This window comes from Sorex araneus, chromosome 2 (assembly GCF_027595985.1).
Source record: "Sorex araneus isolate mSorAra2 chromosome 2, mSorAra2.pri, whole genome shotgun sequence".
Taxonomy (NCBI): domain Eukaryota; kingdom Metazoa; phylum Chordata; class Mammalia; order Eulipotyphla; family Soricidae; genus Sorex; species Sorex araneus.
In genome coordinates this window covers 207,141,097-207,165,267 of record NC_073303.1, presented here as the reverse complement: position 1 = coordinate 207,165,267, position 24,171 = coordinate 207,141,097, and the positions used below count along the sequence as shown (strand labels likewise).

The following is a 24,171-nucleotide window of genomic DNA, read 5'->3' as shown; positions in this document are numbered from 1 at the left end:
GAGCGGTGAAGTAAGAACAGATTTTATTTGTAGGTTTGAGAGAGAGAGAGAGAGAGAGAGAGAGAGAGAGAGAGAGAGAGAGAGAGAGAGAGAGAGTAATGCCTTCAAAAGAAAGTGTGGGCTTCTCCAAAGGCAGAGAGAGCCCCAGTACAAAGCTCGGGAGAGGAGATGCGGGGGACATATGTGCTCGGGCACCACGTGTGCTTGGCAGCACACAGGCAGCACACAGGCTCCAGTAGCATATGCACACACTTCCTCTGTTCCAAGTTAACTCTCCGAGGGTTTCTCTAACACGCCCATGGAGATGAGTCCTTTTGCTCGGGTTCCTGCCAGGGGCTAGAGTGCGATGTTGTCCTTTGAAGCGCCTTTTCTTGACCTCTGTTCCTGCTGGAGCTTCATGTTGAGGGTGGTCCCAGCCTTCTCTGGTGTGGGCTACCTCCAGGTAAAGGCCTCCTCAGGCTATGGGTCCCGATGGCCTTTGGGCTAGGTGGTTCTTACTTCCCAGGAATTCCACTGGCCTCCTCCCTAGTTTACCTGACTTCATCAATAGCCGAGAAGGCAGGGCATGTACGTCACAGCTATGCACCAGTACGGCTGCAGGGAGGTTTTTTCAGCATGGAACAGGGAGGTCCACCCAAAGTGCAGAAGGGCGAGCATCTGTTAGGGCCAGCTAAGCCGCCATGACAGGCTCTGTGGCCTTCTGAGCGACCTAGGCTTCTTCCAGGAACAAGAACAGCAGGAAAACCAGATGCTGTTGTCCAAGATGGCATCTCTGGGATAAGATTCGGTCTCCTGAATGTAGCTGTCAGGAGGTGGGCTGGATGTTGCGGGCCAAAACAATAACAACAAAATAGACGTGTACTCTGTAGGTAATAGAGATTTGCTGAGTAATGCTGACTTGCCAAAATGAAAGCATAAGAACTCGCTGAATCTAGTCCTGGGGTCCTTGTTGAAGCTCACTGCGTCGGGCAGACACTTGAACCCCAGCTAGCTGGAACAATAGACCTCGCTATGTGATTTGCATTATCGGCCCTGTTCTCTGTCCGTGAGGGATGGTCGACTCCACACTCTAACACATCTTTAAATTTTTCCACCCACAAACAACATTATCTCTTTAGAGTACATGTTATAAATCAAGTATAAAACCAAAGATCATGATCACGATCACAAAATCCCGTTAATCATTGATTTCTTGCGCGGGCTCAGTAACCTTTCCATTCATCCTTTCCTTGAGATCTTAGAAGTCCATCTCGACTAGGCCCTCCCAATGATGTCGCACTGGAGGCTCTTTCAGGGTCAGGAGAATGGGATCCAGCTGGTTACTGGCTTTCACATATGAATACACCATGGGAAGCTTGCAAGGCTGTCCCATGTGGGCAGGAAACTCTCAGAAGCTTGCCAGTTTCTCCCAGAGGGAGAAGTAGGCTACAAGATATCGCTTATAAGATATCACTTCTGGGAGCTTGCTTTTAAGTCTCTGGATATTGGCCCTTGATGGGATTACACACACCTGGGTTCCTCTGCCGGTACCTTCATGCGTGAGGCCTGTCCGAACGTGTGGAGAGGGGCCTCGAGCATGGCTGTGGCTAGGTTCCGGTGGTCTTCGGCCACCGGGAGCTCTGCTCAGGGTGGGGAGAGAAGCTGGAGCCCATCCCCTCCGAGGGGCCCCGGGGAAGACAGCCAGGCGTGCGGGCAAGAGACTCTCTGCCCAAAGATACATGTAATAAATTTCCATGCTAACCTGTTATAGCAAAATAGACTATAGACCGAACATGATGGCCGCTTGATACCTGTATTGCAAACCACAACACCCAAAAGGAGAGAGAAAAAGAGAATGTGCCTGCCACAGAGGTGGAGGATGGAGGGGGAAATACTGGGAATAGTGGTGGTGGAGAATGGCCACTGGTGGAGGGATGGGTACTCCATCATTGTATGACTGAAAGGTAAGCACGAAAGTTTGTAAGTCTGTAACTGTATCTCACAGTGATTAATTAAAAAAAAAAAATGTTACAGCCCAACCCTGGTCCAGGAAACAGGAAGCTGTGATCCCCACTGCAGTCTGCCATTCGGGAACCTCTGGTCACTGCCCCTGATGTAGGCAGGTAGGTTACGTCATGGCAATGACATTTCTGGAAGTAATAAAGCCACCAGTCCTAAATCTGACACACCTTGGAGATACGATGTAGGCAGGCAGCAGATAGGGAAGCCCCTCCCAAGGCTACGGCAGTAAATTTCTTCAGGGAAATAATAGCCCTGAAATTGCAAAAGCCAACCTTGCAGAAAACCGGAACTAAGGCTTGAAAGACCCTGTCCCAGAGAAGCTCCAGCAGGAACAAAAGGCCAGGAAAGGAATTTCAAAGAAGACCATCACCACTCCCAGCCCTACCCTCCTGGGCAACCTCCTTAGCCACAGACTTTTACCTAGGCAGAGGCCCACAGGGGGCAGGTTGGAGAAACCCTACAAAAGCCACCTTGAACAAAGGAAGGGCGCACAGACGGCCGAGCACATGGATGTGCTCAGATGTGATCATATGTGACGCCAGGGATTGAAGGGAGGTAGACAGTGACAGGGAAGGGCCCATAGCAATGGAATTCTTGGGAAGTAATGAAACCAATTTAGCCCCAAGGCCGGCAGGACCCACCTTGTGGACATAGAAACTAAGGCCTGATAAGAACCTGGGACCCACCTTGTGGACACAGAAACTAAGGCCTGATTAAGAACCTGTGACACTGACCACTGGTCCCCCACTAGAGAAACTGCAGCAAGAAAGGAATTTCAAAGACCGTCCATTAATCCCAACTCTACCTACCCCTTGGCAAGGACCCTTAGCAACAGAAAGCCCCGTGCAGGGGAGCTTGGGAGAAACTGATAAAGGCTGACTTGAACAAAGGAAGCACTCATATGCTGCCCTGTGTCATGTAATGTAGTGCCCAAGCACACGTGTGACCCACGTCTCCCCTCTGGAGATGTGTACTTTCCATGCTTTGATACCTGACGTTGGGCTGTGTGCAGGGGTACGCTCCACTGTTGGAGAACCTCGTGTTCTCTCTTTCTCTCCCTTCTTCCCCTTCTTTCTTTTCTTAAATTTTAATGAATCACCTTGAGATACAGTTACAGACTCACAAGCTTTTGTGATTACGTTTCAATCAAACGATGATCGCGTACCCATCCCTCCACCAGTGCCCATTCTCCACCACCAATGTTCCCAGTATCCCTCTCGACACCCCCACCCCTCCCCACCCCCTGCCTCTGTGGGGTGGTGGGGGAGGGTCATCCCACAGTGCTCAGGGCCTACTCTCAGTTTGTTGCTCTAGGGTTGCTCCCAAAACACCTCATGTGTTGGACTATGGTTCTAAATAGTTTAGGTGTAACACTGGTTCGTCCTTTCTCCTCTGCCGCAAGTTTAGGTTTCCTGGGTTACTCACATCACAGTGCTCCTGAGGCACTCTCATTCCTTTGTGTTTATCTTTAACTTCTCCTCTGTGCTCTGCTTCCCCCATCTGTTTATCACTATATCCCCAAGTCAGACCCTGTGACTTGTCAGGTCAGGTTCTTCTAAGGGCTCTGGATTTTGTCCATGCAAGTGAAATATTGCTTTTTCTCTTTCCCTTAAGTCCTTACTGGAGGGACTGGAGCAATAGCACAGCGGGCAGGGCATTTGCTTTGCACGTGGCTGACCCGGGTTCGATTCCCAGCATCCCATATGGTCCCCCGAGCACCGCCAGGAGTAATTCCTGAGTGCATGAGCCAGGAGTAACCCCTGTGCATCACTGGGTGTGACCCAAAAAGCAAAATAAATAAATAAATAAATAAAATGACTGTTTAAACAGATATGGGCTAAGGCACGGAGAAATACACCCCTAGGTGGTATTTCGCCCTTCGGCGGATCACCTTGTGGGTGCGAGTTTGTCCTAGAAGCTTCCCCCAGGAGGAAACAACTTTACATCTGTTGATTGCATGACCACACCTGTGTGTTAGTTGCTACCCCCTCCACACACACACACACACACACACACACACACACACACACACACACACACACACTCTTCATGATCTGCTCTGTAACTCGGGCCATGAGAGTGGGCGTGTGGAGACGGAATTCGGGCAGTGGGTGAAACTGGAAGGAGGCAGAGGGGGACTAGACTGGAATAAGCGGTGACAGTCACCAGCCGGCCTGGCCCTCGCTTGCTCCTTCCTCCGCCCATCGCCATCAGCCAGGCAGGGTGGGGAAGCGGCTCCTGACCACCAAAAGCACGCGGTGTGCACCCACCGTTCTGTGAACACGCACTCACGCTCGGGGACACCATATGATGTGAGAGATGGGAGCCAGGCTCCCCACACACCAGGCGTGTGCTCCAGGATGAGCACTGTTTCCCCGGCTCAGGAGTGCCTCAGTCTGCCGGTCTGTGCACTGGGTCAGGCAATCTGTCATTCTCACACTTGCCTGCTAAGCTGTCAGCCTGTGCACCTGTCAGCTCCAGGGCTGTGTGTGCGAGGCCCGGGGTCAGTGTGCTGGGGGCTGGAGATCTATCCCAGGGAATCACCCTTTCCCCTGGCTGAGGGCCGTATCCCACTGTGCAGCTGGTGGTCCAGCAGCGTCCATCAGCTTTGTGTGAGCTGTCTACCTGCTCATCTAGGGTGTGTCTCGACCTGTGCGGAGAGTCAGGTCCTGGAATGGAACCGAAGGTGGTGGACTCATCCGTGCAGCCACCTCGCACACGAGCCCGGCCTCTGGGTGGTCTGGGGGAGGCGGTCACTCTCCGTTGGGGGGGACGCCACTCTCCACCGCAAGCCAGCCCTCTCGGTAGCTGCCTCTCTACCTTCAACGCTGCAGTCAGGGGGCGACGCTGCAGGGGTTCCCACCCTAAGAAACTTTATTCCGCTCACACCCTTGTTCCCACGGGCAGCCAGAGGGCGGCGGTCCGGGCGCCCCCTGAGAAGCCGCCGGCAGGGGCTGGGGGCCAGCAGCTCACATACGTGTCCACTCCGCAGGGGGGTCACGGGGCCCTTTGGGCTTTCCAATGCGCACATTGAAACCTGGGGGAGGAAAAGGCCGCGGATGGGTGTCACGGAGAAGGGAGGTGAGGGGCAGCGCAGTGCAGGCAGAAGCCACCCCCACCCCCACCCCCGCAGCACCGCGGCTCTGCTCTGCCGCGGCCACGCCCCCAGCCTGCGAGGGTGCGCGCAGCTGCCACCCCTGAACCCCTGAGCTCCCGGGGCCCAGGGGAAGTCGCCTGGGTCGGACTTACCCAGATTGCCGGGGTGCACGCCGCCGGACACGTCCTCATAAGTGCCCCCCGCAGCCAGGCTCTGGGTGCTGGCGGCTGTGAACAGGGGACCACAGGGCCGGGTCAGGGGGATCAGAGCCGGGATGGGGGACACGGGGCCGGGTCAGGGGGAATCAGAGCCCGGATGGGGGACACAGGGCCGGGACAGGGGGATCAGAGCCCGGATGGGGACACAGGGCCGGGTCAGGGGAATCAGAGCCCGGATGGGGGGCACAGGGCCGGGTCAGGGGGATCAGAGCCCGGATGGGGGACACAGGGCCGGGACAGGGGGATCAGGGCATGGGCGGGGGACCACAGGGCCGGGTCAGGGAGCTCGGGGTGTCCAGGGAGCTCCCTTCCGGGCAGGGACGCCTGGCGGCAGGCGGGCTCTCATGGGTTGTGGGTGTGGCCGGCCTGGGGACGGGGGACAACGTAAGCCTGGATGTTCCCAGGGCCTGGGGCACCAGGTGGTTAGGGGAGGGAAGGGTCAGGGGGTCCCCGCGTCAGCCCAGGTGGGACACAGGGCCCGGATGCTGGCCCGGGTGGGTCATGGGGCCCGCCCCCGTGGGACTCCGGCGGGGACCTCCCGCCACGCGGGTCCCCTGTCGGGGTCTGGAGGAAGAGCGCGTGGACTCACCGCGGCCGGGCGGCGCCCCCGGTGGGTCCTCGGCCGGCGCCTGGGGGTCCCGCGCGCGCCGCGCCACCCGGCTGTAGAGCGCGTCCACGTCCCCGTCCCCGCCGCCGCGCGCCCGCGTCCCGCCGACGCTCCCGCGCTTCTGCACCACCGCGTAGGTGTCTGCCATGGCCGGGCCCGGAGTCCGGGGCGCCGAGACGCTCCTGCGGGGAGGGAGTCAGCGCGCACAGCCGCTTCCCGCACCCGGGGATGCCGGGGCCCGGGGCGCGGTGATGCCCCTGCGCGGGGGAGTCGGCGCGCACAGCCGCTTCCTGCGCCCGAGGGTGCCGGGCCCGGGGCCGGGGCGCGGAGACGCTCCTGCAGGGGGGAGTCGGCGCGCACAGCTGCTAACTGCACCCGAGGGTGCCGGGCCCAGGGCTGGGGCGCGGAGATGCCCCTGCGGGGAGGAAGTCGGCGCGCACAGCTGCTTCCTGCACCCGAGGGTGCCGGGCCCGGGGCGCGGAGATGCCCCTGCGGGGAGGAAGTCGGCGTGCAAAGCTGCTTCCTGCACCCGGGGGGGGGGGGCAGGCCTGGAGCGCGGCCGGCGGGCGGGGGCCGGTACCCGCCGCCGGAGGGAGGGCGCCCAGGGGACCCGGGGGACGGGCTCTGGGTGCCAGCGTTTGAGGAAGTGGCGTCTAAAGAAGAGGAAGAGACGGCCCGGCAGAGACAGCTGCCGTGGGCGGGCGAGAAGCCTCTGCCCGGAGCCTGGTCCTCTGCGTCCTCGGCGCCCGACCACCAGGGCGCGAGGACCGGGGGCGCGCGGGGCGCGTGCGGGGGACCGCTGCTGAAGTGCCAGCCTGGGAGAGGCGGCAGGGCAGGACGAGGGAGGGGTGAGGTACCTGAGGACTCCGCCGGGCAGGTCGGGCGCGCGGAGAAGGGCCGGGGAAGTGTGCAGGGAGCTGATGTCCTCGTAGTGCGGGGCGCAGTTCTGGGGGGACAGCGGGAAGGCACGTGATGCGTGGAGGGGGACCGGGGCCCTGTCGGGGTCACCCTAGAGTGGCGAGGGCGGAGGAGCATAGGGGACAGCGATAGGGGCGTCCCTGCAGCCAGGGCCGGTGACCCACGGGGAAGGGGCCTGGGTACCACCTGGAGGTTCTGGTAACGGGGGCTGGCCTCCTGCAGCGCGGCGTCGAACAGCTGGGTCACCGCCTGGTGCAGGAACCGGTACTGCTCCTGCGAGGGAGGGGGGCGTCCAGGAGGGGGGGCAGGAGGGGAGGGGGAGTCCTTGGGTCCCAGGGACGCCGTGCCCTCTTCACCTCGGTCTGGACAACAGCCGGCCGCTGCCTCCGCATCTCAAGGACCACTTCGAAGAGACTGAAGTTGGGTGGGATTGTCTGTGGCAGAGACGGGGCAGTGAGACCCTCGGGCCGATGGGGGTGGGGCCATCCCAGCGGTGCCCAGCCCCCCCGCCCCCGCAGCCCCACACCTGCGTCAGGACCAGCTGGCGCACATAGTCCACGGTGCACAGGACCCCAGTCCGCCCACAGCCGGCGCTGACAGACGTGAGCAGAAGGGACTGTCAGGGCGGGGCGACTCTCCCACAGCCCCGCCTGAGCTCCCAGGATCCTCATATTGTCATTTAAAAGGAAAACTTCATTTTGTTAGTTTGTTTGTTTTGTGGGTCGTGCCACACCTGGTGGTGCTCAGGGTCTGCTCTCAGGTGTCCCTCCCCGCAGGACCCGCAAGACCACGTGGGAGGCGAGGCACTAAATCTGGGCCAACTGTGTGCAAGGTAAGCGCCATGCCCGCCGTACTCCCTCTCTGGCCCTAAAGAAAGGCTTAGTAGTCGCTTACACTTTCAGGCACCAACCGTGCGCTCCTACCGGGGCAGGCGAGACAGGCCAGCGGGCACACGGATCAGACAGGCACCCAGACACACGCCGCCACGCCCCACCTTCCCTCCCCCTCGGAGTCCCCCGTGTCTCACCACCCGCCCTCCTCCCCAGAAACCTGTTTCCTAAACCTGCAGTGGATGCACAGGGGGGCGGGGTCAGAGCCCTGCAGGCAGCGGGCTTTCTCCACCATGGCAAGGACGTGCTCCGGCTGGCTGGGGACCCCGCGGTCTGGCCAGGACACAAACTGCAGCTGGTGCACACGGCGGGACTCCTGAGCACAGGAGGGAGAGAGCGGGGAGAGGAGAGTGACACGGGCGGCTGACCCCCACGGGCAGAGGAGAGTGAGACGGGCGGCTGACCGAGCTGGAACCATCGCCTTCCCTTATTTCCAGGTGACAGAGTGACAGGAAACTGCGCTCCCCCACGTGGAGCCTCCCGGGACCTCACCTTCCCCACTGTACCTTCTGGAAGGTCACTTGCAGAGTCCTGAGCATGATGTCCACATTCAGCCATGTCTCTTCTGTCTGAGCAGGTAGAAGGAATAAGGAAAGAAAAGTACTCAGATCCTGGGCACCGAAATATGCATTTATAGAAAACAGCATTTCTGATCAAACAAACCACAGATTTGTTTAATTCACTTAGCCAAAGCATCCCTCACATTATTCACAGAGAAAACATTTGAGAGACTGGGATATGTGATAAAAAGGATAAAAACCCAAATAAGCTCATGTACAGTGAAAAACTATTTCCTGTGTTTTACCATCTCTATTAAGTTTCAGGGCTGGAGCTATAGCACAGCGGTTGGGCTTTCGCCTTTCACGCAGCCGACCCAAGTTCAATTCCTCCACCCCTCTCGGAGAGCCCGGCAAGCTACCGAGAGTATCAAGCCCACAGGCAGAGCCTGGCAAGCTCCCCGTGTGTATTGGATATGCCAAAAACAGTAACAATAAGTCTCTCAATGAGAGATGTTACTGGTGCCCGCTCGAACAAATCGATGAGCAACGGGATGACAGTCATTAAGTATCAATTTATGATTTATGAGGTGAAAGATGATCCCGAGTTCTTTGGAAGTGGTGAAGGAAATGAAGATTTTCATAACCTTACCAGGCATTCAGAAATCACCATCATCTCATCATAGTAAAATGGAAAAGCAATACGCACACCAAGTTCTATTTGCATGCTCCACCACTTCCCAGCGGTGTGAGTGAACTCTAAGAAAATGATTGATCCTTTGAGACCAGCTCAATATTTCACGAGACAGATAATCTCCAAGACTCCAGAAGACACTGCTTTTGTCTGTGTTTCTTTTCAGCTCACCAGGTTGATGCAGAAGCCCCCGACCTGCAGCGGCTCCTGGGCTTGGGCCCAATAACGTTCACATTTTTTCTGCAAAAGGCAAGAGGGAAAGGGCAACCATGAAGACGGGACGTTTCCTTCACGGCTTCAGCGCGGCGTGTGCGCAGTTCACAGGACCTTCTGTGGGGAGCTACAGCTGGAGTAGGAGCCGGCTGGCAGAGCCTTGCCAGAAGAAACAAACAGATTCAGGAGAGACAGACTTGAGCTTCTCAATGTGCAGAGGAAGGCAGTCCAGAATATTCTCCTGAAAGCAGCTTTTAAAAATTGGACAAGGGGCTGGAGCGATAGCACAGCGGGTAGGGCGCTTGCCTTGCACACGGCCGACCCGGGTTCGATTCCCAGCATCCCATATGGTCCCCTGAGTACTGCCAGGGGTAATTCCTGAATGCAGAGCCAGGAGTGACCCCTGAGCATCGCCAGGTGTGACCCAAAAAGCAAAAAAAAAAAAAAATTGGACAAGGGGAGGCTGGAGCGATAGCACAGCAGGTAGGGCATTTGCCTTGCACGCGGCCGACCCGGGTTCTAATCCCAGCATCCCATATGGTCCCCTGAGCACCGCCAGGGGTAATTCCTGAGTGAAGAGCCAGGAGTAACCCCTGTGCATCGCCAGGTGTGACCCAAAAACCAAAAAAAAAAAAAAATTGGACAAGGGGCTGGAGCAATAGCACAGCGGGTGGGGCATTTGGCCAGTCGGGGTTCAATTCCCAGCATCCCTGAGCACCGCCAGGAGTAATTCCTTAGTACAGAGCCAGGAGTACCTCTGTGCATTGCTGGGTATGACCCAAAAAGAAAAAAAAATTGGACAAAATACATGATTCACTATTTTCAGAGTCTGGGCCACACACGATGCAACAGAACAAAAGCCCTATCGCCTTGCCTGCCTAGTGCCTTGCCGAAATGCAGGGTCGGGAGCCTCCGGCGACCCCAGAGTTGAGGCACTGGGGATCACAGCCAGGGAGGCCGAGCAGTTAGAATTTGAAAGGCAAAGTCCAGAAAAGCAGAGTTATGCAACCAAAGCAAAATCCCCGGAAGTCAGCAAGAGAAAAAAAGTCCCCTCGAGTGTAGCTGAATAACAATCTGATGATAAGTAACATGGATTTCCATAAGGCCAGACAAGAATGACCATAAAAAAAATGTTTGACAACATCTGGTGGTGCTCAGAGGCTATTTCCGATTCTGCTCTTGGGGGTCCCTCCAAGCAGTGCTCAAGGGGCCATGTGTGGTGCCAGGGATCACAGCCAGGTTTCACACATGCAAAGCATGAGCCCTTTGAGCTTTCTTTCTGTTCCCACTAGTCTTGAAAGAATATTAAGGATCAGTGAGGCGGTCATTTCCTAGAGCTCACAGGGGAACAGAAATGACGCTGATTCCAGCAAGAAAGGAGAGACCTGACTGATGATAAGGGACATTCACTAGAGAACCCAGGTAGATTTACACACATTAAAAGTAGAACAAAACTAGGTCTTAGAACTAAAGACTACAATAGGACTTCCTGAGAAAAGCTTATAACTGTTCACAATAGCCAGAATCTGGAAACAACCCAAGCGCCTGAGAACAGACGACTGGTTAAAGAAACTTTGGTACATTTACACAATGGAATACTATGCAGCCATTAGGAAAGATAAAGTCATGAAATTTGCTTTCAAGTGGATGGTCATGGAGAGTATCATGCTAAGTGAAGTAAGTCAGAAAGAGAGGGACAGACACAGAAGGACTGCACTCATTTGTGGAATATAGTCACTGTCACTGTCCTCCTGTTGCTCATCGATTTGCTCAAGCGGGCACCAGTGACGTCTCCATCATGAGACTTGTTGTTACTGTTTTTGGCATATCGAATACGCCACGGGGAGCTTGCAGGCTCTGCCATATGGGCAAGATACTCTCAGTAGCTTGCCAGGCTCTCCAGAAGGGGCGGAGGAATCAACCTGGGTCGGCTGCATGCAAGGCAAACGCCCTTCCACTGAAGTAACATAATATGAGACTAACACTGAAGAACAGTAGAAACGGGGCCAGGAAGATTGCTCCATGGTTGGAAGCCAGTCTCACAAACTGAGGGAGAAGGCAGCTGGGATGGAGAAGGGATCACTAAGTCAATGATGATTGGGGGATCACTCGGGATAGAAGATGTGTGTTGAAAGTAGATAAAGGACCAAACAGGATGGCCTCTCAGCATCTGTGTTGCAAACTATAATGCCCATTAGTAGAGAGAGAGTAAGAGGGAAACTGTCTGCCATAGAGGCAGGGGGAGAGGTGGGAAACGGGTAGGGGGGAGGGATACTGGGGACATTGGTGGTGGAAAATTTACAATGGAGGACGGATGGGTGTTCGATCATTGTATGACTAAAACTCAAACATGAAAGCTTTGTAAGCATAGCTCCCCGTGATTCCATAAAAATTAATTAATTAATTTAAAAAAGAAAAGAAAAAAAGATAAGCTTATAAATATTCTTTAAATGATCAACATCCAGGGGCCGGAGCGATAGCACAGCGGGTAAGGCGTTTGCCTTGCACTCGACCGACCCGGGTTCGATCCCCGGCATCCCATATGTTCCCCCAAGCACCGCCAGGAGAAATTCCTGAGTGCAAAGCCAGGAGTAACCCCTGAGCATTGCTGGGTGTGACCCAAAAAGAAAAAAAATAAATAAATAAAAATAAATGACCAGCATCCAAAAGTGACAACTGCTTTTAGGAAAAGTTTAACACACTTTAAAGAAAGAGTAAAATGCAACACAACACTTAACTGTGTAAAATTCAAAATATCCAGCAGCGAATAAAAATTTACTACATAATATGGAGAAGCAAGAAAATGTAACTCATAAATAGGAGAAAAATCAGACCAAACAAAAAGGTCCAAAATACAAAAAAAGAAGCAAAGATCTCCAAAACAGGCTTTATAAGTATTATAGATATACTCAAAGATAGTTTTATGAGCATTATAAACATACTCTATGATGAAAAAAGAAAACATAAACATGATTGCTTAACCATGTAATATCTCCCAACTCCCAAATTTCCAGATTTGGTGAAACTATGAACCACCTATCAATGACAATCAACAAACATAGTAAGAATATAAGAAAGTCATAAAGAAAGATCAAACTGTTGGAAAGCAAGGAAAAGATGACATTTTAAACATATCACACACACAGAGACATTTATACGCCAGATATAAATCTGGCACCGTCCTGTCACAATCCCAGATGGCCCTGGAAGGCGGCAATGAACACTAATGTGGGTCCACACACGTTTCATGGGCTCCAAGGACTTCCCTCAGGTTTGGGGATTTGCTAGGAAGCCGCACAGAATTTCACAGAGTTGTGCTTTGGGCTATAATAAATTACAGTGTAAATGTAAAGATTAAAATCAGCAAAAGGTGGGGCCAGAGTAACAGTACAGCAGGTAGGGTGTTTGCCTTGCACTCAGCCAACCTTCGACCTTCGATCCCCGGCATCTCAGATGGTCCCCCAAGCACCACCAAGAGTAATTCCTGAGTGCAGAGCCAGGAGTAATCCCTGAGCATCGCTGGGTGTGACCCAAAAAGCAAAGATAAATAAAATAAACTAGAATCAGAAGTAGGCAGAAGTGGGGCTGGAGCGATAGCACGGCGGGTAGGGTGTTTGCCTTGCAGGCGGCCAACCCAAGTTTGATTCCCAGCATCCCATATAGTCCCCGGAGCACCACCAGGGATAATTCCTGAGTGCAGAGCCAAGAGTAACCCCTGTGCATCGCTGGCTGTGATCCAAAAAGAAAAAAAAAAAAAAAAAAAAAAAAAGAAGTAGGCAGAAGTTCCAGCCCCAAGCTGTAACCTCCCTGCACCCAGCCCTGCACTGCAGGTACACGCTAGGCCAAGTCCTGCCACACGTGGCCCGAGACAACAAAAAATAAAGCAGGAAGGAGGAAAGACAAGAGGAGGAGAGTCTGCAGGGAAAAAGACCGCCCAGAGGGGCCGAGTGGGCAGTGCTTAATTCCCCAACCATGAATTTCGGTCACGTGAGTGAAATACCCACAGGAAAGCTCACTACAGACTCAGCACAGGATTTTTACCGGGATGCCCTCTATGGTCTATAGGCACTTTCTCTTGGGGTGTACAAAACTCCAGGTTCCCAAAGACAGGCGTCACAGAAAGACCTGGGCTAGTCTTCTCAGGACTCCAGTTTCTGGGGTCAGAGGGACGGTACAGTGGTTAGGGCATTGGTCCTGTACATGGCCCACCCAGGCTCAATCCCCAGCACCCCCATAGGGTCCCCAAAGCCCATCACAAGTGATCCCCGAGTGCAGAGCCAGGAGTAAGACCTGGGTGTGGTCTAAAAACAAACAAACAAAAGAGAAATCCAATTTCAGGCCAAGAGCCAAGCTTTACACAAAGGTCTTTCACTGAGAACTCTGGGTTCAACGGTACCGAACGGAACAGAGTTCCTCTGCCTGTACCCCCCTGTCTCCGGCAACTCAGCAGTCACGCCCATAAGCCACCCCTGGCTGGCGCCAGATAATCACGTCATTGGTCACCATCCAGATCACACGTCCTTCTCTCCTGGAAGGGAGCAACATGATGCTCGCCACAACAATGCCACCATGACCATGTCACCAGACACGGTGCCAGGTTGCTTCACTCAGGCACCCCAAAGGGGGGCGGGTGAGACCACTCCCCGCCCCAAGGGACCTAGCCCCGGCAGCCGAAAACCTCCAAAACTCAACTGTGGCCCTGCTCACAGTCACTTTCTTTTTTCTTTTTCTTTTTAGGGTTCAAATCTTTTTTTTATACTGATATAATTTTTTTATTTATCTTATTAAATAAGGTAAAAAAATAAAGTAGAAAAAATCACCACGTGGAAAGTTAGAAAGTTCTCAGGCTTATGTCTCAGTTGTACAATGCTCAAACACCCGTCCTTTCACCAGTGCCCATATTCCACCACCAAAAAAACCCCAGTAAACCTCCCACCTCACAGTCACTTTCCACATGCTTGGGCCAAGCCTCACCCATGAATGAAGCTTTTCCGGGACTGCCACATTTGTGGCCGCGACACTTCATAGAACACACCCTACCCATACTCCAAGAGCAGTGCACCACATTTGGTGGAGTTCAAAGTAGGAGGCAACCTATCGTCGAGGGAAATATATTATTTCAGTTCTGCTTTGGGGCAGGGAACAGGGTTCGGGATGGAAACACCCGAAATATGGTGGTGGGACTGGTGCTCGAGTATTAAATGTAACCAAATATTGTGAACTACTTTATAAAATTTTTTTAAAAATAAAGGTCTTGTATTTATCATTTATTTTGGTCTGGGGTCACACCTGGCATTTCCAGGGCTCAATCCAAGGTCAGCAATGTCTAAGGTAAGTACCTTAACCCCTATTCTCCTACCACACACACAAAAAATCTTTGTAAACAAAAGAAGTTATGCTTACTACTAGGAATACTTTTCTGCAATCAAGTGACCCAGAGTAATAAAAATAATCCTGAGAAAGGTATGAGCCAATCTGGAGGGTTCACACTTCATAACTGAGAATTTGTTCCTACTGTACAATAATGAAAATCATTTAGTACTGGCATAAGAAAGACAAACAAATCAATGAATAAAACAAGAATTTTTGTTTTGTTTTGGACCATAGCTGCAGTGCTCAGGGCTAACTCCTGATTCTGTGCTCAAGAATCACATGTGGGGGCTGGAGCCATAGCATGGCAGGTAGGGCGTTTGCCTTGCACGCGGCTGACCCGGGTTTGATTCCCAGCATCCCATATGGTCCCCTGAGCACTGTCAGGGGTGATTCCTGAGTACAGAGCCAGGAGTGACCCCTGAGCATAGCAGGGTGTGACCCCCCCAAAAAAAACCCTCAAATTCTCAAGTTTAGAAAATTGCTCCAAAGGATTTTATCAAGGAAATAAAAAAGATAACCCACGGAATGAGAAAAATATTTGTAAATCATGTACTGATAAAGGGCTTACATCCATAGGACTTTCACGAAAAGGTAGAGCTGGTGTGTGCCTGAGGCCTGGGCTCACAATACCCTGAGCACTGTCACATTTTATATAAAATGGTATTTGTAGATTATAAGTTAATATATATATATATATATATATTATAAGCCCTAAAGCCCTCCAAATAAGTAAATAATGCAGAGTTGTAGAACTAGTAAATAAATGATGACTATGAGTGAATTTATAAGTCCCTTTGTTGTTTGTTATGGGGTCGCACCTGGCAGTGTTCAAGAATCACTCCTGGTGGGCTCGGGGGACCATAGAGGGTGCCAGGGATCAAACCTGTTCAGCTGCATGCAAGGAAGTGCCCGACCCGCTATCCTAACTCTCCAACCCCCAGAATTCTTAGTCTGAAAGAAAAGGTTTCTTTTGAAGAAAAGAATCTCAGGATTCGGTGCCAGAGTGATAGTACAGCGGGGAGGGCATTTGCCTTGCATGCGGCCAACCTGGGTTCGATTCCCAGCATCCCATAGGGTGCCCCAAGCACTGCCAGGAGTGATTCCTGAGTGCAGAGCCAGGAGAAACCCCTGTGCATCGCTGGGTGTGACCCCCTCAAAAAATTTCAGGATTCATCAAAGAACTTACTTTCCTACTGCTCCAAGAAAGAGTGAGAGAGAGAGAAAAAGAGAGAAGGAAGGGAGGGACAGAGGGACAGAAGGAGGGAGGGAAGAAGGGAGGAAGGAAGGAAGAGAGGGAGGGATGGAAGGAGGGAGGGAAGAAGGGAGGAAGAAAGGAAGGAAGGAAGGGAAGGAAGGAAGGAAGGAAGGAAGGAAGGAAGGAAGGAAGGAAGGAAGGAAGGAAGGAAGGAAGGAAGGAAGGAAGGAAGGAAGGAAGGAAGGAAGGAAGGAAGGAAGGAAGGAAGATCATTCAGCACCCCCTGAACATCTACCTTTCCCGTAAGAGCCCACAGCGCCTCAGAGGCTCCTACAGTCTCTCCGTTGCTTCCAGCACCGCAGGGAGGTGACACACCCACTCTAAGAAACAGACAGAAAGAGCCAAACCGGGTAAAGCACAACGGGTTGTGCTGTTGCTCCAGCCCCTCATTATTGTTCTTAGGGTGAGTTTCTTGGAGGCGGCTTCTCCGAGGCTCAGCGCTGTGTCCAGCTCGGCAGCCTCTGCCTTTGGTGGAGACCTGGGTTTCGTGCAACCATCAGCCACGCTGCTGAAAGCGACCATCTTGCTTTCTCTTTGCATCCCATAAGAGCACCGCCAGGGGTAATTCCTGAGCGCATGAGCCAGGAGCAACCCCTGTGCATCGCCAGGTGTGACCCAAAAAAGCAAAAACAAGCAAACAAACAAACAAATAGGACAAGGTCCTGGGAGACAGTGCGAATGGTGACGCAAACGTCAAGCATGTGTGACACCCGGAGTTGGATGCCTGAAACAACATGATCTACCCAGTGCCGTCAGGAGAGGCCCCGGTGCCCCGGCACCACTGTGCCCGAACACAGAACCATCCCGCACACACTGGCCTGGCAACGCTGGGAGTGCCACTGAAGTGAGGGTGACAAACGTGAAACCCATCCGAGCACTGCTCCCAAGACTGCGTCACAGGGAGTGCTCGCAGCCCACAGTCACTGGAACACAACAACAGAGGGAAGAAAAGGGAATCAACAGGTCAATCCAAACAAGTGAATTCAGGAGAGCAGTTCCGTGGGAAGGGCATTCGCGTTACATGCAGCTGACGCAGCTTCGATCCCCAGCACCCCATATGGTCCCCTGAGCCCAACCAGGAGCCCAGACAGAGCCCGGGGGAGAGAGAGAAGAAGGAAGAGAAGGAGGAGGGGGGAGGGGGAGGAAGAAGGCGATGACGACACCTAGGGCATGGTTTGCGTGACCCTCAGTTGCCACACCAGAAAAAAATTTAGTTTCAAATTAAAATATAGAAATCAGAAAGCTAGTACAGGGGTGAAGTCACTTGTCTTGCACACGACTGAGCCCAGTTCAACTCCCGAACACTGCCAGAAGTGGCCTCTGAGCACAGACACAAGAGTGCACGTGCATACACACACACACACACACACACACACGAGCTCCAACAATAAAAACATGGAACGCATGCGTGGTGCCTCGGGGACAGTGCGCAGTGGCTGCTCTCGGCGGCCTCCGTGGAGTTGGCAGCCCGTGGTCTGGGCGGGTTACTCTCGGGGACCTCGGGGACAGCACCGGGCGTGCACATTCCTATCTGCCCTCACGCCGGCCCCAATCTCAGGTTCTACACCGAGATACGGGAGCTCTGGAAAGCCCCAGGGCATTGCCCCGGCCACACCGGCTGGGCCGCCACATGCATCCACCCTAAACGCAGAACCAGGAGCAAAGGCTGGAGGCTGGGCACGGGCCAGGCGCAGGGTCCCCGCAGCCAGGAGAGGCACATCTCCAAGTTCAATGCCGAGAGGCGGCTTAGCCTCGATCTGTGGGGCCACAGACGTCGCAAATGGTGGGTCTGTGCACCCACGGCGGGTGGCACGCCCGCACACCCTTGCTCCAGCCACCAGACGTGAGAGAGAGAGGGAGGGAGGGAGAGCTTCGGAGCTGTCCCTGGCCCCCTTCTCCCCCGCCCACCACAGCTCAGCCTGCTTCGTCACCAACACAAGTTAACTTAATTCAAAACTAAATTAGGGGCTGGAGTGATGGTCTCGGGGGTATTGGCATTTGCCTGGCCCGTGATCAACCCAGGTTTGAAGCTCAGCACCCAAGCCCACCGGGAAGGACCCCTGTACACACAGCTAGAGGTAAGTCCTGAGCACTGCTGAGTGTAGCCCAACAGCCAAAACAGAAACAAAAAACCAACTACATTAAAACAAAAATAAACACAGATTAAAAAGCAAAAGAGTGATAAGATACATCATGCAAACCCTAATTTTAAGAAATTTAAATTGCTATATTAGTATCAGAGTATACTGCAGAAAAAAATATTACCAGAGATAAAGGGGAACATTCTGGATTATTCAAGGGATCAATCAGCAGGACACAATCCTGTGTGTGGACTCACAGTTCTAAGATACCTAAAGCAAAAACTGACAGAACTAAAAGACGAAGTAGACAGATCTGTCTGTGGGAGTTTTCCATACACCTTCTTCTTTTTTTTTTTTTTTTTTTTTTTGCTTTTTGGGTCACACCTGGCGATGCACAGTGGTTACTCCTGGCTCTGCACTCAGGAATTACCCCTGGCCGTGCTCAGGGGACCATATGGGATGCTGGGATTTGAACCCGGGTCGGCCGCGTGCAAGGCAAACGCCCTACCCGCTGTGCTATCTCTCCAGCCCCCTTTTTTTTTTTTTTTTAAGCAAAGCAGATCCCAAAAATGAGAGTAATAAGACTGGAATAATACTACTGACAAATATGTCCTAGTTGGCAATTATTGGATAGTTGGAAATCTCAACGCTCTTCTCTCAGCAACTGAGAGAACATGTAGACAAAAAGAAATGTGTGCGAGCACCACAAGGAACAAGCCCCAAGATCAATCACCAGGTGTAAGTTAAGGGCGGGGCCTCAGCAAGCACCTGTGGAAGTTCCCGGCCAAGGTGGGTGGGTTAGAAGCCAGCTGACGTCTGTACAGCCGTGCCCAGCTACCTGATGTAAGAGAAAGAGACAGAGAGAGACAGACAGAGACAGACAGAGACAGACAGAGAGACACAGAGACAGAGACAGAGGCAGAGAGACACAGACAAACAAAGACCTTCTGAGTCCAGACAGAGAGGTAAGCCCAAATGATCTGAGATCCAGTAAGGTCTGAGAAGGGAATTATAAAGAGTCAAATGGAAATTCAGTTCCTCAGCAAACCCACTTCTCAGAATATACCCCAACGGCCCAGACACAAAACGGAGAAAAGACACTGGTGGCCCTATGTTCCTTGCAGCCTGGCTATCCACAACAACCAAAATCTGGAAACAACCCGAGTGCCCAGGAATAGATGTCTAGATAAAGAGTCTGTGGCACATCTATACGAGGAGTATTACTCGGCCAGCAGAAAATGTAAAGCAGTGCAGCTTGCTGCTGCACAGAGGGCCCTGGAGAGAACTGTGTTCAGCGAAGGACGTCAGCACGATCCGTCTCATCAAGCAAATCGATGAGCAACGGGATGCCAAGTGACACAGTGATGCCTCTCACATGCAGGGTCCAAGGAAGCACACTGGGGGAATAATGGATGCACAGAGACAGTTGGAATAACGAGTGCCCAGAGAACAGGAGAACAGGCATTCAGCAGGAAGCAGACCACCTGAGGGGCCTGGGGTCAGACGGGGAGGGGAGTGACTACGGGGGGCGGGAAGACCACACGGAAAGAGAAGGTGGTGCTGAAAGACAGTCGAGTGTTTGTACGAAACCCTCTCGGCAACAGTGCAGCGAACCACCGGGCAGAAACTTAAGTGTTTCAAGAAGTGCCCCTCAGAGAGGCAGGCTGGAGGGTGGGAGGCAGAGGCGGGGCAGGGGGAGAAGCTGGTGGAGGAAGCCGGGACCGGTGGGGGGACCCGTGTTGAAACAATGCACGCTTAGCCAGGAATAACTGTGCGATTTCACCGTGGCTCATAAACGTGGCAAACAAAGACCTCCTGAGTCCAGACCTGGCCGAGCCGGGGAGAGGGGCCCGAGGCCGGGGAGAAGCCCCTGCACAGAGCCAGGGCAGAGCAGTCCCGGCCAGGGTGACAGCCAGGCGAGAGCCGTCAGGGTGGCGCAAATGCAAGAAAACCAAGAGCTGGAAGTGAAGGCCGGAGCATGGGGCTGCAGGACCAGCAGGAAGGCTGCCAACGCCGGCAGGAAGAGTACAAGGGGAAAGTCAACAGAGAGATGAGTAACAGAGCCAAGTGGGGTCTCTCAAAGACTGCCGCCAGGACGTGGGGGGGGCGGGGGGGAGGCCAGAGCCCCGCCCACCTCTAGGGGCTGGGGACACCTACCCGCCCGTTCTCCACCTCTCGACATGCCATCAGGATGACCTGGACAAGAGAGGTAAGGAAAGAGGGCGGGGGCTTGGGTTAGGGGGGCAACAGGGCGGCACGGGCCCCCGAAAGCTGTCCCGCCTGCCCCTCCCGCAGCTGACCTTGACCCCATACTCCCAGACCAGGCGCCAGAAGTCCAGCAAGGTGTGAGGCAGGGGGCCCTGGGTGGCGATGTAGGCCTGCCTTCCGTCTGTGCCCTGTGAAAGCCGACCTTACTGCCACAGCCTCCCTCGGCCCCCCCCCCAAGCCCCCATCCCCGGGCTGCCCCCTGACCCGGATGAAGTTGCCATTGATGTAGTCGCCGTGTCCCTCCTCCTGGAGCAAGGAGAGGGTCACGCGGGTCTGATCGTCTGCCGGGGGGAGAAGGAAGGAGCAGGGGTTGGCGGGGACGGTCACCGGGGCCGCAGGAAGGAGGCTTCTCGGCAGCGTGGGGGAGGGCGGGGGAGGGGGCTGGGGCGGGATGTGGTCACCGAGACCCTGGGAGGGCCAGGGCCGGGATACAGTGACGACACGGACCCACGGCCATGCCCACGGTCCCGTGCGGGTGGGGGGGCGTGCAGCACTTACACGGGAGCACGTCTTTGTAGCGGTTCTTGCTCACGTTCTCAGGCCTACTGCCTGCCTCCGTGGAGCACGCCAGGTCCGTCTTCCAGGAGGCCGAGTGGGCCCGGATGTCCTGGGGGCGGCAGGGGAGAGGAAGAGAGGCCCCGGTCAGCGCCGGGACACTGAGGCCGAGCGCAAGGCACAGGCCCGTGCGGGGTGGAGCAGACGCCTGTCCGAGTGCAGTGCCCAGCGTGGCTCAGAGCACTTTCTCCGTGTCAGCTCCGAGTTCAGGGGCCACTGGGGCGGGGGGGACCAGGCCCCTGCACCGTGGACAGCGGCGCTGACTCGCTTGCTGTGAGTGAGGAGGCGGGGGCAGCACGGGCACGGCCAAGCGGAACCCGAGCCTCCCAGCGTCCCCCTCGGGTACACTCGGCCATTCGGCACTGTATGGTGGCGCCCGTATTAACACAACAGGGCCATATGACACTTTCATGTACCGTACATGTGTGACACAACACTGGGATACACACGTGTGATACAATGTGTCCCAATATTACTAATGGAACAAGACTCCGGGTACTTCACTGCTGCTCACTGTCATGAGTCATCGGTGTCCACTGTCCCCTGGGTGCCACCACACTCCTCGCCATTGGGCGCGTCGCGACTCTAAGCGCCCTCCTGAGCTCAGCCATCTCTAGCCCCAGGTGTGCCGATGTTGCCACTCTACTGACAGGGAAACTGAGGCTCCGAGAAGTCCAGCGACTACGGTGGCCTCCAGGACTGTGGTCACAGCCACCCCCCGGCCAGCACAAAGGGGTCACAACACTGCCCGCTGTCCCGGGCTGGACAGAAGCCTGAACTGAGAGGATCGCATGCCACGTGGGTGTTAGATGTATCTTTACCTTGACCGTGAGAATTTCCATGCCGTGTACGTCACTTACTTTTCGTTCATTACCATTTCCTACTAGGCTAAGGTGTCTATTTTTGTATGTGCAAGTTATTTAACTTTACACATTGTTGTTGGCTTGTTTTGCTACTCCTTTTCTTACTCCTGGCTCTGTGCTCAGGAATCACTCCTGGTGGTACCCAGGGAGCCACAGGGGGCACAGGGCATCAAACCATGGGCAAGGCAACTGCACTGCCAGCTCCACTATCTCCCTGGTCCCTGCTTCATCCATTTAATCTATTACCTTATATTTACTTTGAAACGTACTGACTTATGCTTCTTGAGATTATTTTATACTATAAGTTTACATGCACTTGCTTTCTATAAGGTTACATGCTTATTGTATAAATTATAATCTATGTATGTTCAGATTTAGTTGTTGTTGTTGTTGTTGTTGTTGTTGTTGTTCATTTTTTGCTTTTTTGGGTCACACCCAGTGATGCACAGGGGTTACTCCTGGCTCTGCACTCAGGAATTACTCTTGGAGGTGCTCAGGGGACCATATGGGATGCTGGGAATCAAACCTGGAAAGAGCCGTGTGCAAAGCAAACACCCTCCCCACTGTGCTATCCAGCCCCTTAGATATTTTTATTATGTAATGTGGTTATAATAAAACTATAACTTAGGTACACTGTGATGTTAATGTTTATGGTATTGACAGGTATTCAAAGGCCCTGTGTCCCACCACCCTTAGATGCCTAAGACTCTTCATAAAATCTCATTATTATTCACAAAATCTTAGACATTTTTATTCCTATATATTCAGTATATTTTTATATTTGTTAAATAAAATGTCAGATTTGGCTATCTATTTTATTACTCTTAATGATTAAAATTTACATATATTCATCAAACTGTATCACTGTCGTCCATTGATTTGCTCGAGCGGACACCAGTAACGTCTCCATTGTGAGACTTATTGTGACTGTCTTTGGTATATCCAATACGCCACAGGTAGCTTGCCAGGCTCTGCCGTGCGGGCGAGATACTCTCGGTAGCTTGCTGGGCTCTCCGAGAGGGACGGAGGAGTTGAACTCGGGTCAGCCACGTGCAAGGCAAACGCCTACCCGCTGTGCTATCGCTCCAGCCCATTCATCACATTAATTTATATTTTTATAATTAACTTCTATCATTAATTATATGATATAAACTAATATATAATGATATGATATAAACTAATTTATATCATATCACATATTTCTAAATTTAACATCACCATGTATTTTGTTTTCCTACCTGCGTAGTACTTCTCTATAGCTTTACATTAGCTCTATTTAAAACGTCCCACCACGGGTAAGATGAGACGCCTAGAGCTCGGAATTAACGTTCCTGGAACGGGGGATGCACAAGCCCACGGTAACGTCCAAAATCTCCGACCCTGGGCCCGCCCCAGGACAGAGGGCAGGGCGCTGGCCTCGCACGCGGCCAGCCAGAGTTCAATCCCGGGAACCGGACAGGGTCCCCGGCCCATCAGTAGTGACCCCCAAGCACAGAGCCGGAATCAGCAGGAGCACAGCGCTAAGGCTCCCTGCAAAGGGAGCACAGAGCCGGAGTCAGTCCGAGCACCAGCACTAAGGGCTCCCTGCAAAGGGTGCACAGAGCCGGAGTCAGTCCGAGCACCAGCGCTAAGGGCTCTTGCAAAGGGAGCACAGAGCCGGAGTCAGTCCAAGCACCAGCGCTAAGGCTCCCTGCAAAGGGAGCACAGAGCCGGAGTCAGTCCAAGCACCAGCGCTAAGGCTCCCTGCAAAGGGAGAGCTCGAGGCCGGCTGCAGCTTCACCTGTCGGGCAGGAGACCCGGGTCAGCGCCCGGGAGGGCCGGGACCGACCCTCGCGCTGCAGCAGGCTCTGGGCTCGGCTCCTGCTGCGGGAAGCTGCGGGCGGGTGCGCGGGCAGGATGGACAGAGGGGACGGGCAGGGGGGGCGGGCAGAGGGATCGGACAGAGGGGACGGACGGGCAGAGGGGACAGACAGAGGGGCGGGCAGAGGGGCGGGCAGAGGGGCCGGGCAGAGGGGACGGGCAGGGGGACGGGCAGAGGGATCGGACAGAGGGGACGGACAGAGGGGACGGGCAGAGGGGCCGGACAGAGGGGCCGGACAGAGGGGCCGGGCAGAGGGGCCGGACAGAGGGGCCGGGCAGAGGGGCCGGGCAGAGGGGACGGGCAGAGGGGACGGGCAGGGGGGCCGGACAGAGGGGAGGGACAGAGGGGAGGGGCAGAGGGATCGGACAGAGGGGACGGACAGAGGGGACGGACAGAGGGGCCGGCGCGGGGCAGGAGCGGGCAGCAGGGCGGGCAGCAGAGCGGGCAGCAGGGCGGGCGGGGAGAGCAGGGCACCCAGCCCCTGCAGCCCTCTCACACTCACGCTGAACTCGCCCGCGAGGACCGTCCCCTCCCGGCCGCCCCGGGCCGCCAGCGAGTCCAGGAACCTCCGCGCCGCGTCCAGGCTGCGGCTCATGGCGCCGCCCGCGAGGTCCGCCGCGGCCCCGGCCGGTCTGGACGCGTCCGAGCCCCGCGGACAGCGCCCGCCGCCCGGCCCCGCCCCCGGCCGGGGAGGCCAATGGCAGCGCAGAGCGGCGGGGCGGCCAGCCAATAAGGCGCGGGGCGCCGCCTGGCCCCACCCACGGCCCGGGCCGGCCGCGG

The 24,171-nt window shown here is 54.5% G+C and overlaps 1 protein-coding gene across 3 annotated transcripts; it reads right to left on the bottom strand.

The window, feature by feature from the left end:
- Positions 1-946: 946 nt before the first annotated feature.
- On the bottom strand, positions 947-24,049 carry PTPN18 (protein tyrosine phosphatase non-receptor type 18). 3 transcript variants are annotated; one of them, XR_008628695.1, is made up of 16 exons: positions 23,894-24,049; positions 20,611-20,719; positions 20,317-20,393; positions 20,145-20,240; positions 20,002-20,040; positions 9,094-9,162; positions 8,238-8,300; positions 7,905-8,047; positions 7,368-7,434; positions 7,198-7,275; positions 7,025-7,114; positions 6,781-6,869; positions 5,906-6,105; positions 5,251-5,325; positions 2,723-5,038; positions 947-2,676 (listed from the first exon to the last, which is right to left on the bottom strand). XR_008628695.1 is itself a non-coding variant. In XM_055129577.1 (15 exons), the coding sequence occupies exons 1-15, from the start codon at positions 23,984-23,986 to the stop codon at positions 4,971-4,973; spliced, it is 1,356 nt and encodes a 451-aa protein (XP_054985552.1). In that variant the 5' UTR covers positions 23,987-24,049; the 3' UTR covers positions 947-4,970. The 3 variants fall into 3 exon arrangements, 2 of the variants coding, with proteins under 2 accessions (XP_054985552.1, XP_054985553.1); XM_055129577.1 differs by having other exon boundaries at positions 947-5,038; XM_055129578.1 differs by lacking the exon at positions 7,368-7,434 and having other exon boundaries at positions 947-5,038; positions 7,892-8,047.
- Positions 24,050-24,171: the final 122 nt, after the last annotated feature.